The sequence below is a fragment of the Oryctolagus cuniculus genome, chromosome 3 (assembly GCF_051225735.1).
Source record: "Oryctolagus cuniculus isolate XC-2025 breed Fujian yellow rabbit chromosome 3, ASM5122573v1, whole genome shotgun sequence".
In the NCBI taxonomy this organism is placed as follows: Eukaryota; Metazoa; Chordata; class Mammalia; order Lagomorpha; family Leporidae; genus Oryctolagus; species Oryctolagus cuniculus.
This window is the reverse complement of record NC_142869.1, coordinates 174,330,733-174,346,184: the sequence shown is the minus strand read 5'-3', so window position 1 is coordinate 174,346,184 and position 15,452 is coordinate 174,330,733. Positions and strand designations below refer to the sequence as shown.

At 49.9% G+C, this 15,452-nt stretch overlaps 1 protein-coding gene across 4 annotated transcripts in view; it reads right to left on the bottom strand.

Annotated features, from left to right (window-relative positions):
- LOC100353522 (zinc finger protein 786) overlaps positions 1-15,452 on the bottom strand; it is a 59,427-nt gene that overhangs the window by 32,122 nt on the left and 11,853 nt on the right. For 3 of the 4 annotated variants that reach the window (XM_051839378.3, XM_051839382.3, XM_089329567.1), the window contains one exon: positions 6,305-8,767. The exons of the other annotated variant lie outside the window; for it this stretch is intronic. In XM_051839378.3, coding sequence (XP_051695338.3) covers positions 6,807-8,767 — 1,961 coding nt within the window. In that variant the 3' untranslated portion in view covers positions 6,305-6,806. Of the gene's footprint in view, positions 1-6,304; positions 8,768-15,452 lie in introns of those variants that run through there. 4 annotated transcript variants of the gene reach the window in all.

Genomic DNA, 15,452 nt, shown 5'->3' with positions numbered 1-15,452 from the left:
TCCAGTGAACCTCACTATGACTAAGGAACATCTACTGAACCTTAAAGAGTGAGCTTTGCAATTTAGGGTCATTGTAGGAAGTGATTAATAATCCCATTATTTGGCCGGCGCCGTGGCTCAATAGGCTAATCCTCCACCTTGCGGCGCCGGCACACCGGGTTCTAGTCCCGGTCGGGGCGCCGGATTCTGTCCCGGTTGCCCCTCTTCCAGGCCAGCTCTCTGCTATGGCCCGGGAGGGCAGTGGAGGATGGCCCAGGTGCTTGGGCCCTGCACCCCATGGGAGACCAGGAAAAGCACCTGGCTCCTGGCTTCTGCCATCGGATCAGCGCGGTGCGCCGGCTGCAGCGGCGGCCATTGGAGGGTGAACCAACGGCAAAGGAAGACCTTTCTCTCTCTGTCTCTCTCTCTCACTGTCCACTCTGCCTATCAAAAAAAAAAAAAATAATCCCATTATTTGCCTCTCCCTGCATATAGGTAGCACTGAGTGTGGGAATGCAACAGACCTCCTTCAATCAGTAATCTAGTCCAGTTTATTAGCAGGTGTTTGATTTTCAATGAGGTATCCTTCCTCAGTTTTCAATGTGATTTATAACCACCCATGTATCTGCTTTTTTTAAAAACCTCATTCAATGTATATACTCAGCAGAGTATAAAACCTGCAACCAAACTCAGGCTTGTGGAACAGCCAATTCAAGACAGATGACTGGTTGTGACTGGTTGTTTCTGACGTTACAGCCTCAGTTTGACTATCTGAATAAACTTTAATTTTTAAAAAAGATTTACTTACTTGAAAGTCAGAGTTACAGAGAGAGAGAGAGAGAGAGAGAGCGAGCACAACCAAGAGGTCTTCCATCCGCTGGTTCACTCCCAGATGGTCACAACAGCTGGAGCTGCGCCAATCCGAAACCAGGAGCCAGGAGCTTCTTCCAGGTCTCTTACATGGGTGCAGGGGCCCAAGGACTTGGGCCATCTTCTACTGCTTTCCCAGGCCATAGCAGAGAGCTGGATGGGAAGTGGAGCAGCTGGGACTCCAACCAGCACCCATATGGGATGCCTGCACTGCAGGCGGCAGCTTTACCTGCTACGCCACAGCGCCGGCCCCTAAACTTTAATTTTTTAACCAGACTATATAGTCAACAGTATAAAAAGTTTTAAGAAGTGGGCTAAAGTAGCGACAGTGGAGGAGGAATCTTATTTGAAAGAAATTAGGGCGGCCTGCACCGCGGCTCACTAGGCTAATCCTCCGCCTTGCGGCGCCAGCACACCGGGTTCTAGTCCCAGTCGGGGCGCCAGATTCTGTCCTGGTTGCCCCTCTTCCAGGCCAGCTCTCTGCTGTGGCCCAGGAGGGCAGTGGAGGATGTCCCAAGTACTTGGGCCCTGTACCCCATGGGAGACCAGGGCGGCCTTTGGAGGGTGAACCAACGGCAAAAGGAAGACCTTTCTCTCTGTCTCTGTCTACTCAGCCTGTCCAAAAAAAAAAAAAAAAAAAAAAAAAAAAAAAAAAAAAGCCTCTTAGGCTATAAAAAAAAAAGAAATTAGGAGATAGACTGGATGTAGGAGGAAAATCTAGGATCATTAGGGTTTTTGGAAATTAGCAGATAGTATAATTTTAGAGGTAGGAAACACAGAAGAGCATAAAGCAAGGAGAAGTGTTGATATAGATGAAGTCTCATCTTGGGCATTTTGTGGTTACAGTGCCTGTAGCATTAAGAAATACTCAGGGCCGGCGCTGCGGCTCACTAGGCTAATCCTCTGCCTGCGGCGCCGGTATTCCAGGTTCTAGTCCCCGTTGGGGCACCGGATTCTGTCCCGGTTGCTCCTCTTCCAGTCCAGCTCTCTGCTGTGGCCCGGGAAGGCAGTGGAGGATGGCCCAAGTGCTTGGGCCCTGCACCCCATGGGAGACCAGAAGAAGCACCTGGCTCCTGCCTTCGGTTTGGCGCAGCGCACTGGCCACAACGCGCCAGCCATAGCAGCCACTTGGGGGGTGAACCAACAGAAAAAGGAAGACCTCTCTCTCTGTCTCTCTCTCACTAACTCTGCCTTTCAAAAATAAAAAAATAATACTCAGAAGGAAACTGAAAAAATTGGCAAGAATTTATAGATTTGAAAGTCTAAGCACCTAAGGGATTAATAGAAGAAATGGCTGTGCAAGATGTGGCTCAAGAGAGGGAAACAGTCATGCATATGCTCTTGGTTTTGGAGATGGCATATTTCTTTCCACTAACATAGCACTGCTCCTCTGCCTCTGCATCCACTTTGTTCAAGTCCAGTTATGGGCCGGTGCCATGGCTCAATAGGCTAATCCTCTGCCTGCGGCACCAGCACCCCGGGTTCTAGTCCCAGTTGGGGCACCGGATTCTGTCCCAGTCGCTCCTCTTCCAGGCCAGCTCTCTGCTGTGGCCCAGGAGTACAGTGGAGGATGGCCCAAGTGCTTGGGCCCTGCACCCCATAGGAGACCAGGAGAAGTACTTGGTCTCTGGTTTTGGATCAGCGCGGTGCGCCAGCTGCAGCGGCCATTTGGGGGTAAACCAACGGAAAAAGGAAGACCTTTCTCTCTCTCTCTCTCTCTCTCTCTCTCTCTCACTGTCCACTCTGCCAAAAAAAAAAGAAAAAAGAAAGAAAGAAAGAAAAAGAAACGTCCAGTTATGCACAGCAGTATTTTCCGATATTCTCTTTATCATTAGTAAAGAGGATATTTTCATCTTATGTATGTTTCCTTGTTTTAATTCTTAATTTAGAATTTGGACAAGAAACAGTGCTATTATGGGTTACATCTCAAAAAAAAAAAAAAAAAAACTCAATGTGCCACTGATCAAATTATGGGAAATACCAACAGTTTACCATGTAAATTCAGAACTAAAAACAATGTGAAAATAAATAAAAAGAAAATGTTGTCTGGGAGGAATTCCAAGAGATAATAAGTACTTGACAATACCAAATGCTGCAAAAAGAGGTCAAAGAAAGAACTTAAAGGATTATTAACTTTAGTGAGAGCTATTCCCAAGTGGTTGAATTAAAACTGAGAAGGGGGCCAGCACCGTAGCGCACTAGGTTAATCCTCCGCCTGCAGTGCCGGCATCCCATATGGTCACCAGTTCTAGTCCCAGTTGCTCCTCTTCCAGTCCAGCTCTCTGCTTGGCCTGGGAAGGCTGTGGAGGATGGCCCAAGTGCTTGGGCCCCTGCACCCACATGGGAGACCCGGAGAAAGCTCCTGGCTCCCAGCTTCAGATCAGCGCAACTCCGGCTGTTGCGGCCATTTGGGGAGTGAACCAATGGAAGGAAGACCTTTCTCTCTGTCTCTCTCTCACTGTCTGTAACCCTACCTGCCAAATAAATAAATAAATAAATAAAATCTAAAACAAAAAGCTGAGAAGACATGAGACTTGACAAAGTCATGTGACATTGTAGAAAAAGCACAGGATTTTGTGTAAGGTCAAAAGGACAGATCCTGGGTCTACGTCTGTTCTTGGGCAAGGAACTAGAACTAAGCTTTAGTTTTAAATAGAATATAATGGATTTACATTTTTTAGACAATTTTCCATTTAACAGATTTACAATTTTAGACAAAGTCTAGTTTTTAGAGGACAAAAAAGGAGGGTACTAATATGAGAATCAGCCATAGCTACAGAAAAATGCCATTTCAGACATATGCTGCTAATACGGCAACTAGCATGAACTAGATAGAGGATTGCAGTACACAAGTGACATGTACAATCACTCCCAGTCTCCTGGAAATACAAATGGGGGACTAGCACAGGAACAGAATCAAGGAGTTCTCTGTCAAACCAAAGCAGGAATTCTAGGCTCAATAAGTGACTAAGTGGAGGTAGAGAATGGAGAAGAGATGAAAGCAAGGAGGAGGGATGGCTTTGAGAGAGAAGGGAACTCTCTGATCTACATTAACAGGAGCTTTCCAGATACTCAAGAGTCGTTAGGAGTCAGGACTCTCTTGGCTGGCAAAGGCAGTCAATGAGAAATAGAGGAGTTTCTAAGATGTGTGTACATATATCTTAGAATATATATATAACACACCATATCTGGTGATCTAAGTAAGGGGGTATAAATCATTTCATGCTCAATACTCAGTTTTCAGAGAAACTAAAGAACAAATTAGTAATGGAGATTTCATGTGAGGACTTAGGTGAGATTATGAATGTGAAGTATATGGCACTGTATTTGATAAGTTTTAGGCATTCAATAAATCTAAGCATAACCTCATGTTATGGACTGAATCATGTGCCCCCCACACTCCCCAATTCTCCCATTGAAGCCTTAACCCTCAATGTGACTATCTGCATCAAAGCTTTAAGGAAGTACATAAAGTACAGTGAGGTAATATGGGTAAATAAGGGGCCTGCAGTGCCAGCATCCCATATGGACACTGGTTTGAGTCCCAGCTGCTCCACTTCAGATCCAGCTCTCTACTATGGCCTGGGAAAGCAGCAGCAGATGGCCCAAGTCCTTTGGCCCCTGCACCCATGTGGGAGACCCAGAAGAAGCTCCTGGTTCCTGGCTTCAGACTGGTGCAGCTCTGGTCGCTGTGGCCATCCGGAAAGTGAACCAGCAGATAGAAGATCTCTCTTTCCCTGCCTCTCTATAAATCTGACTTTATAATAAATCCTTCAAATAAATAAATAAATCTTAATTTAAAAAAAGATAAAGCCCAACTCCAATCCCACCCACTGCACAGAGAAAAGGCTATGGGAAGACACAGTCACACAGCAGTCTATAAACCAGGAAGTAGCCTCACTAGACACCAATGCTGCTGGCACCCTGACATTGGACTTCCATCCTCCAAGAATAAGAAAACAAACTTTTGTGGTTTAAGCCACCCAGTCTAATGGTATTTTGTTATGGCAACCTGAGCAGACTAACACACCCCCCTAAATGTAAGCAACTTTTGCAACAAAAAGCTTTAATACAAGAGAGAAGGCTAAAGGGAGAGTCCTAACCTAAATCGCACAGTAGAATGGCTAGAATGCCTCCAAAAATAGTTTTTCCGAGGGTAGATATAGTGGTGCAGCAGGTTAGGCTGCCACTGGGGACGCCAGCATCCCACACTGGAGTGCCAGTTTGAATTCTGGCTACTCCTTGTCTGACCCAGCTTTCTGCCAACACATCCTGGGAGGCAGCAGATGGCCAAGCACTTGGGTCCCTGCCACCCACAGGAGACACCCAGGAATTTCAGGCTTCTGGCTTCAGCATGGCCCAGTCCCTGCGCCTGCAGGCATTTAGGGGGTGAACCAGCAGATGGGAGATCTCTTTCTGTTTCTCTGATGCCCTTTCACATAGATGAAATAAACATTAAATAATTTTTCCTTTCTCTGCCCCTCCACCCAATGTTCTTTTTCTTTTCTTTTTTAAGATTTTTTTATTTAGTTTTTGAGAGTTAGAGTTAGAAAGGTATTCCATCTGCTGGATGGAACTTCCCAAATGGCCACAACAGCCAGAGCTGGGCTGATTTGAAGCCAGGAGCCAGGAGCTTCATCCAAGTCTCCCATGTGGGTACAGAGGCCCAAGCACTTGGTCCATCTTCCACTGCTTTCCTAGGGCTTAGCAGAGAGCTGGATTGGAACTGGAGCAGCCAGGACACGAAATGGTACCCATATGGGATGCCAGCACAGCAGGCAGAGGCTTAGACTACTATGCCACATTGCTGGCCCCCAACCCAATGTTCTAAAAGCTTAGTTTATATAACGCTACCTCGGAAAATTCTTGTTCATCTGTAGAGATTCCCAAGAATCTGCATTTTTAACATGCACCCCAGGCAAAAGCTCCCAGAGGCACTCTGAAGTGCACTGGTGAAGAACCCCAAAAACACTGAAATCAGGCCTATATGTGCCTTTGCACAGGTCAATGGACCTTTTTCTTTATGCAAAGGCATCATCAACTCACCAAGAAATTCACATCCATAGGACCATACCAAACACAGGTGGCACCCTATTCCTCTAAAGATTCCCTAAAGATTTCTTAAGGGAAGCTGTGTGTTTTCTTAGGAGTTATATTAAAGATTGACAGCCCCAGAGACAGATGAATATTTGTTAGAACAGTATGAAAAACTGCCTTTTCATAATGACAGATTAGACTACAGAGCAAAAAATGGGGTGATGCCATGGCCATGGACAACATTCTTTCCTTTGGTATTTACCCCCAGAGACCCCAAAGTTACAGGAAGTGTATTTGAGAATGAGAACCACTGTTGAAAAATGTAGAGGGACCAGATAAATAGCATTGTGACTCACAGTGGTGACATTTTGGGTGACTACAATGACTCTACAGTAAGGAAATAACACATAGGTAATCATTTTAACAAATGGGTTGATGAACAACATTTATTTTCAGCAACACAGAGAAATTCCCCCAAGAAACAGATGCTATCTCACCATTTGAGAGGTAATGAAAATCTACTCTGAGAGCAAACTGGAGAGTCCAACACAAATTTAAATAAAGAGGCCTGGTAATGGAAAAGCTGGCGGAGGTGGATGTGGGGAAAAGTTCCAGCTTGTAACACTTCTTTGTTCAGGCCACAGTTGCCAATTCAGTAACAAGAGTATCACAGGCTTCCATGGCACTGAAAAATCTTTTCTACTAGCAGATGGGTATACAATGTTTCTTCCATGACCGGCAGTATTTCTTCCACCATCTTTGCCTGCATTATCTGCAACTTTTGTCAAGGAGCCACCAGGTGCTCCTGACTGCATGTGGCCAGGATGTCTGTAGGCAGCAGTCTGTGAATTCTTCATTCTGCTTCAGGCACAGCACACAGAGCTGGCCGGCTCCACCTAAAGGCGGTCACTGTGTGACTGCTATGTAGCTTGCCAGGGGGCCTTTTCCCTGGCATGGACTGTCATGTGCGTGGTAAGGGCCCCCATGTAGGTGAAGCTTCTTCCGCACTCAGCACAAGAAAAGGGCCTCTCCCTGCTGTGATGGTGCAGGTGGCTCTCCAAACTCCTCTTCTGAAGGAAGCCTTTGCCACACTCTGGACACTGGAACGGCTTCTCTCCGCTGTGCGTGTGTAAGTGGGCCTTCAAACTGCCCCGGGTGCAGTAGCTCTTGCCACACTCCGGGCAGTGGAAAGGCTTCTCCCCACTATGGACCCGCACGTGCTCCGTGAGCCTGTACTGCTGGGTGAAACTTTTGTCACACTTCACACAAGAGAATGGCTTTTCGCCACTGTGCTGGAGCAGGTGGCTTTTCAGATTTCCTTTGAGACGGAACCTTCTGTCACAGTCGGGACACTGGAAGGGTTTCTCCCCACTGTGGACCCGCAGGTGCTCCGTGAGCTGAGACTGCTGGGTGTAGGTCTTGCTGCACTCGCTGCACGCGAAGGGCTTCTCCTCCCTGTGCGTCCGCTGGTGCGACCTCATGGAGGCTTTCCAGAAGAAGCGCTTGTCACACTCGGGACACTGGAACGGCTCCTCCCCGCCGTGCAGCCGCATGTGCTCGGTGAGATGCGCGCATTGACGGAAGCGCCGGCTGCACTGGGCGCAGGAGAACGGCTTCTCTGTGGCGTGGCTCTTGAGGTGCTGTGTGAGCCTGGACTGCCGGGAAAAGGTCTTGCTGCACTCGCCACAGGCGAACTCCTTTGGCCTGCTGTGCACCGTGGCGTGGCGCGTGAGCTTGGAGGGCCGGGTGAACGTCTTGCCACACTCCCCGCAGGAGAACGGCTTCTCCTCGCTGTGCAGACGCTGGTGGGCCCTCATGGCGTTCCTCCAGAAGAAGCTGCGGCCACACTCGGGACACTGGAACGGCCTCCGCCCGTCGTGCTGGAAGCGGTGGGCTTTCAGGCTCCTCTTCTGGCGGAAGCTTTTGTTGCACTCAGGGCACGGAAAGGGCTTCTCGCCCGTGTGCACTCTGATGTGCTCGGCGAGTTTGGTTTTGTAGATGAACTTCCTCCCACACTGGTCACAAGAAAAGGGCTTCTCTCCGCTGTGTGTCCTCTGGTGGGTCTTCAGGGCTGCCTTGCGAGAAAAGCTCCGGCCGCACTCCGCGCAGTGGAAAGGCTTCTTCCCGCTGTGCTGGCAGAGGTGGGCCTTCAAGCTCCTCTTCAGGCGGAAGCTCCGGCCGCACTCTGCGCACGGGAAGGGCTTCTCCCCGCTGTGCAGCCGCAGGTGCTCGGTGAGCTTGCACTGCTGCACGAAACCCTTGCCGCACTCCTCACAGCGAAATGGCCTTTCCCCTTTGTGCAAACACAGGTGCTTCGTCAAGTCAGCTTTGTAGCGGAAGGTCTTGCCACATTCTGGGCACGGGAAGGGCCGCTGCCCAGTGTGGACGACCTGGTGAGTGATCAGACTGCACCTCAAATAGTAGCTCTTCTCACAGGCACTGCACTGGAACCGCTTCTTTCTGCATAGCAACACTGCGGGCCAAGCGACTTCAGAATTCCCTCTGGGTTTATTCTTGTGCTTTGGATACTTACGGGGCTGCTTCCTGGAGTGGCTCCTCTGGTGCTTTACCAGCTCATTCTTGACCTGGAAGACTTGCCTACAGGTAGAGCAGGAATAAAATCTTGGTTCAGGCAGACTTTCCAAGTGACCTGGAATATCTGGAGGCTTATGACATGGATCTTCCTTGTCTGGATTAGATGCTGTGCTGTGGACTTTTTGATTTACAGTCTCTGTTTCTTGGAGACTTGGAGATTGTAAGGTAGCTCTTTGATCACATAAATTCCTTCTTTCGTTTCCGGGCAAGGTAGCACACAAGTCCTGTTTTTGAAGACCATTTAAATGGCATCCCTCCTCTCTTGTCCTGAGAGTTCCTTGGTTATCTACAGAGGAAAAAAGGATCACTCGCATCAGTCTACCACATTGGGGTTCTAGGATCAGTTTATGCCACTAACAAAGCAGAAAAGGGAATCCCAGTGATCTCAATGACTGTGAAATCTGCCTCCCATAACTCTTGTGTTCCTTTTACTACTTATTAAGAAATAGCTTAGTATTGGCCGGCACCGCGGCTCAATAGGCTAATCCTCCGCCTGCGGCACTGGCACGCCGGGTTCTAGTCCCGGTCGGGGCGCCGGATTCTGTCCCGGTTGCCCCTCTTCCAGGCCAGCTCTCTGCTATGGCCCGGGAGTGCAGTGGAGGATGGCCCAGGTCCTTGGGCCCTGCACCCACATGGGAGATCAGGAGAAGCACCTGGCTCCTGGCTTTGGATCAGCGCGGTGCGCCAGCTGCAGCACGCCGGCCGCGGCGGCCATTGGAGGATGAACCAACGGCAAAGGAAGACCTTTCTCTCTGTCTCTCTCTCTCACTGTCCACTCTGCCTGTCAAAAAAAAAAAAAAAAAAAAAAAAAAAGAAATAAAATTACAAGCAAATACATCTTATGAACCTAGAGATGACACTTAGAGGGTATGTAGAAGTTGGAGATCATGAGCAACTGAGAATCTGTACCCATTACTCTATTTCCTTAAACCTGTGAAATAAATATTCATGCAGAAAAGCTGAGAATCATATCCTTATTCTTCTATAATACGTTTCAGGAAATTTTTTCTGGAAGAAATGTTATTAGAATGTATGGGGGGGGCGGCACTGTGGCATAGCAGGTGCCACACCACCTGCAGCACCACCTGCAGTGCTGGCATCCCATATGGGCACTGGTTCGAGACCTGGCTGCTCCACTTCCTTTCCCAGCTGTCTGCTATGGCCTGGGAAAGCAGTAGAAGATGGCCCAAGTCCTTGGGCTCCTGCACCCACATGGCAGTCCTGGAAGAAGCTCCTGGCTCTTGGCTTTCGATCGGTGCAGCTCTGGCCGTTATGACCAATTGGGGAATGAACCAGTGGTTGGAAGACCTCTCTCTCTCTCTGCTTCTCCTTCTCTCTCTGTGTAACTCTGACTTTCAAATAAATAAATCTTTAAACAAAAATAAACATTGATTTGCTTTAAAAAAAAAAAAAAGGACCTGGGGACTCACATTACTATTGCACAGGCACACATGGCAGAGAGCACTTGCCAAGTCTAGGGAAGGGTCATGAACTCTGACCCCCCCAAAAAAAAACCATAATCCCAGAAGCTGTCTCCCCTTATTCTTGATCTCCCTTCCTTTCAGCTTTCTCTCACCTCTGATACCGGAGTGTACCCCACTCAGCAGTAGCCACTGCTGTGGGAGTGTCGGGTCTGTGCCCGATGCAGGACAGTGAGTGTGGCAAAGAGATGTAGCTTCTTGCTAACGGCCTGGGAAAGCGGTGGAAGATGGCCCAGGCGCTCGGACCTCTGGACCCACATGGAAGACCCAGAAGAAGCTCCTAGTTCCTGGCTTTGGATCAGCCCAGCTCCGGCTGTTGCATCCATTTGGGGAGTGAACCAGCAGATGGAAGACGGGTCTCTGTCTCTGTCTGTAACTCTGCCTCTCAAATAAAAAAAGGACCTGGGGGCTGGTGCTGTGGCATAGCAGGTAAAGCCACTGCCTGCAGTGCCAGCATCCCATATGGGCACCAGCTGGTCCAAGTCCCGGCTGCTTCACTTCCCATCCAGCTCCCTGCTACAGCCTGGGAAAGCAGCAGAAGATGGTCCAAGTCCTTGGGCTCTTGCACCCACATGGGAGACCTGGAAAAAGCTCTTGGCTCCTGGATTTGGATCAGCCCAGCTCTGGCTCTTGCGGCCATTCAGGGAGTGATCCAGAGGATGGAAGACCTCTCTCTCTCTCTACTTCTCAAATAAATAAATCTTAAGGAAAAAAGAAAGAAAGAAAGAAAGAAAGAAAGAAAGGAAGGAAGGAAGGAAGGAAGGAAGGAAGGAAGGAAGGAAGGAAGGAAGGAAGGAAGGAAGGAAGGAAGGAAGGAAGGAAGGAAGGAAGGAAGGATCGTTCTGGGACTAGTGTTGTGGTGGAGTGGGATAACCTGCTGCCTGTGACAATGGTGTCCTATATGAGTGCTAGTTCATGATCTAGATGTTCTGCTTCAATCCAGCTCCATGCTAATGAGCCTGGAAAAGTAACAGAAGGTGGCCCAAGTACTTAGGCCCCTGTCACCCGTGTGGAAGACCTGGATGGAGTTCTTAGCTCTCACTTTCAGCCTGGCCCAGCCCTGGAGGTTGTGGCCATTTGGGAAAAGAACAAGAAAATGGAAGATCTCTCTCTCTCTCTCTCTCTCTCTCTCTCTGTCCTTCTGCCTTTCAAATAATTCTTTTTTTTTCTTTTTTTTTTTTTTTTGACAGGCAGAGTGGACAGTGAGAGAGAGAGACAGAGAGAAAGGTCTTCCTTTTGCCGTTGGTTCACCCTCCAATGGCCACCGTGGCCGGCGCACTGCAACCGGCGCACCACGCTGATCCGATGGCAGGAGCCAGGTGCTTCTCCTGGTCTCCCATGGGGTGAAGGGCCCAAGCACTTGGGCCATCCTCCACTGCACTCCCTGGCCACAGCAGAGGGCTGGCCTGGAAGAGGGGCAACCGGGACAGAATCCGGCGCCCCGACCGGGACTAGAACCCGGTGTGCCGGCGCCGCTAGGTGGAGGATTAGCCTAGTGAGCCGCAGCGCCGGCTCTCAAATAATTCTTAAAAAAATAAAGTGTACTTTTCTTAGGAATGCTGAAGTAGAAGTTTACTGAATTCATAAAGAACACTTCAAAAAATATTTCATTTTCTAAAGGACTTTGCATTATATAAAAAAGGTATCATATAAGCATAATCACTACTGTTCCCAAGTAAAGGCCATTGTCGCTCCCCCTCTTCGTGGAGGAACGACACAGGACCCTGCGCTGTTCTTTCGTCTGCTCGGCCCTCCCCGGGTTTACTGCTGGTTCTTCCCGGGTTGGCTACTATCCCTTCCACCTCCGTGGAAGGGCAGTTCCCCCTGGCCACATTCCCCACTTCCGCAGGGGAGCGGCACACCGCCGGCCGGCTTTCTCGGGGGGCTGCACGGGCGTTCCTTCAACTAGATGTTCCCCTTAGATGTTCCCGGTGCATGCCGTCTCTCTCCTCCTTTATAGTCCTCCTCCGCCAATCCTAACTCGGCTGCCCACACGCTGAGTACGCTGCTCTCCTCCAATCAGGAGCAAGTCCTACAGTTTATTAGCTGAACTGGAGGCAGCTGTGCGGAAGCTGTTTACTTCTCTCCCAGCGCCATATTGTGGGAGAGCAGATGCATAGAATAAGTCTTAATTCCAGTAACTCAGTCCAGTCCGGATTGCTCCCCACAGATCCCCCTTTCTTTTTATTTTTGGCGTTGATACGCGCCTGTCTTCGGTGTCCCGCGGCACACACTCTGCTCTACTTGCTAGAGTTGCCACAGGTTCTTACAAGTCCTATCAATCAGGCAAACCGAATCCGGGTCCTCTCTTCGCCATGTTATGAGGAGGTTTTTAGGCGCTGATGCGTGCCTGTGTTCGGTGCCCCGCAGCGCATACTCTGCTCTGCCTGCAGGGGCTTACAAGCCCTATCAGGCAAACCGAATCCAAGCCTTCTCATTGCCTTTTTGTGGGGAGGCCTTACTGATGTTAATTCGTGCCTGTCTTCGGTGACCTGCGGCGCATAAGCTGCTAGCCGCCGCAGGTGCTCATCGTGCTCATCGCCTCACTTAATCAGGCAGACCGAATCCAAGCTCTCACATTGCAGTGTTGTAGGGAGGCCTTTCTATTTCTCTATTTCTCTATCTCCGGGCATTCCTATTTCTCCCATTTTACTTCTATCTTCCAGCATTCCTATTTCTCTCACTTTGCTTCTAAACTTCTATTTCTCTTATCCCTGCAGCTTCCCGCTGCCCGCCCCGAGGCTACTTCTCGGCGGCTTCCCGGCTGAGCCGCTTCAGCCCGCGCCTCTCTCATCTGCGCAGCTTCCCGGCTTTGCGCGGCTTGGCTTCGCGCGCTCCGTGGTCTCCCCGCCCTTCGCGTCTGCACCACGGCCTCGCGCCAGCCCCGTTCCCTATCTATTCACGCCCCGTGCTCTCTCTGCACGCGGCGGCTTCCGCGAGTAACACAGCGTAGCTTACGTGTCCGCCACTAGCATTCAATCTAAGTTCCCCAGGCTAGCCTGGCGAATTCAACCCAGCATACGTCTCCGCCCCACGGTTTGGCTTCCCGTCCTTTGCTCCCCGGGCTAATCAGACGGATCCCAATCTGGCTTACGTTTCAGCTTCTGGTTTCAACTTTTCGCCCCCTATTCCCGGGCTAACTTGAGAATCCCAAAGTGGCTTTCGTATCCGCCTCGGCCTGCACTCGCGGCTTCATTTTCCCTAACATTTTTCTCTACCCGGTATGTTTCCCCAAGCTTTCCTCCAACAATACTCCTCCCTCATTTCTCCTGGCCTCTCCCCACAGTCCGCATCCGAGTCTGTTTGTTCTAGCTTTCACTTTCGCTTTCGACCTTAGAGATTTCGCCCAGCTTCCCCCCGTAGTCCGTATCCGAATCTATGCCTAGGCTTTCAATAGCTTCTTCCGGCACCCTTTTCGTCCGGCTTTTCCCTAGGCTGTTTGCTAGTCTCTCTCTCTGGTATTTTCCCAGTTCTTCCCGTTTCTTCCCTCCTAAGTTTCCTATCCGTCCTAGGTTTCCTATCCGAGTCAGGTTTCCTATCCGAGTCACGGCACCATTATGTCGCTCCCCCTCTTCGTGGAGGAACGACACTAAACCCTGCCTAGGCTTCATATCGGAGTCACGGCACCATTATGTCACTCCCCCTCTTCGTGGAGGAACGACACTAAGCCCTGCCTAGGCTTCATATCCGAGTCACGGCACCATTATGTCGCTCCCCCTCTTCGTGGAGGAACGACACTAAGCCCTGCCTAGGCTTCATATCCGAGTCACGGCACCATTATGTCGCTCCCCCTCTTCGTGGAGGAACGACACAGGACCCTGCGCTGTTCTTTCGTCTGCTCGGCCCTCCCCGGGTTTACTGCTGGTTCTTCCCGGGTTGGCTACTATCCCTTCCACCTCCGTGGAAGGGCAGTTCCCCCTGGCCACATTCCCCACTTCCGCAGGGGAGCGGCACACCGCCGGCCGGCTTTCTCGGGGGGCTGCACGGGCGTTCCTTCAACTAGATGTTCCCCTTAGATGTTCCCGGTGCATGCCGTCTCTCTCCTCCTTTATAGTCCTCCTCCGCCAATCCTAACTCAGCTGCCCACACGCCGAGTACACTGCTCTCCTCCAATCAGGAGCAAGTCCTACAGTTTATTAGCTGAACTGGAGGCAGCTGTGCGGAAGCTGTTTACTTCTCTCCCAGCGCCATATTGTGGGAGAGCAGATGCATAGAATAAGTCTTAATTCCAGTAACTCAGTCCAGTCCGGATTGCTCCCCACAGCCATGATGACAGGAAAGAGAGGGCCCTCAGTTATCACATTCTTACCCACAAGATCTGAGGAGGAGGATTTCAGACATTCACCTAGCTATTTTATTTCAGAACTAGTTTTCTTCCAGTTGAACTGGGTAATGGCGCTCTCTTCTTAATTTCATTTTCCTTTTTAAAAAAAAAAAAATTAATTGAAAGAACCTTTTCCCCTGCTGGTTCATTCCCAACAGCTAGGGCTGAAGCTAGGAGCTGGAACTCAATCTGGGTGGTAGGAACCCAGCCACTTGAGCCATCACCTGCTGTCTCCCAAGGTGCACACTGGGAGGAAGCTGGAGCTGGAAGCGAAGCCAGGAGCTGAACTGCGGCTCCAATATGGGATGCAGGTGTACCAAGTGGCATCTTTTTTTTTTTTTTTTTTTTTTTTTTTTTGACAGGCAGAGTGGACAGTGAGAGAGAGAGACAGAGAGAAAGGTCTTCCTTTGCCGTTGGTTCACCCTCCAATGGCCGCCGCGGCCAGCGCGCTGCGGCTGGCGCACTGCGCTGATCCGATGGCAGGAGCCAGGTGCTTCTCCTGGTCTCCCATGGGGTGCAGGGCCCAAGCACCGGGGCCATCCTCCACTGCACTCCCTGGCCACAGCAGAGAGCTGGCCTGGAAGAGGGGCAACCGGGACAGAATCCGGCGCCCCGACCGGGACTAGAACCCGGTGTGCCTGCGCCGCTAGGCGGAGGATTAGCCTAGTGAGCCGCGGCGCCGGCCCCAAGTGGCATCTTAACTGCTGCTCCAAACACTAGCCTTCCAATTCCTTTTTAAAAAATTTAAATATTTTTATTTTTTAAAAGATTTGTTTATTTTTAAAGTCAGAGTTACAAAGAGAGAGGGACAGAGAAAGAGATTTTCCATCCACTGGTTCATTCCCCAGATGGTCACAACAGTCAGCACTGGGCCAAGCTAAAGCCAGGAGCCAGGAGCTTTATCTGGGTCTCCCACCTTGTGCTGCTTTCCCAGGCCATCGGCAGGGAGCTGGATTGGAAGTGGAACAGCTGGGACACAAACCGGTGCCCATATGGGATGTCAGAGTCACAGGCTGTGGCCAACCTCAGCTGTTTCTTATTTTTGAAAATTTTTTTTTCCTTTTTTATTTTTAAGGACTTCTTTCTTTATTTTTAAGGCAGAGTGACATAGAAAGGAGGAGGTTGAGATGAGAGAGATTGATGTTCCAAATACTGGCTCATTTCCT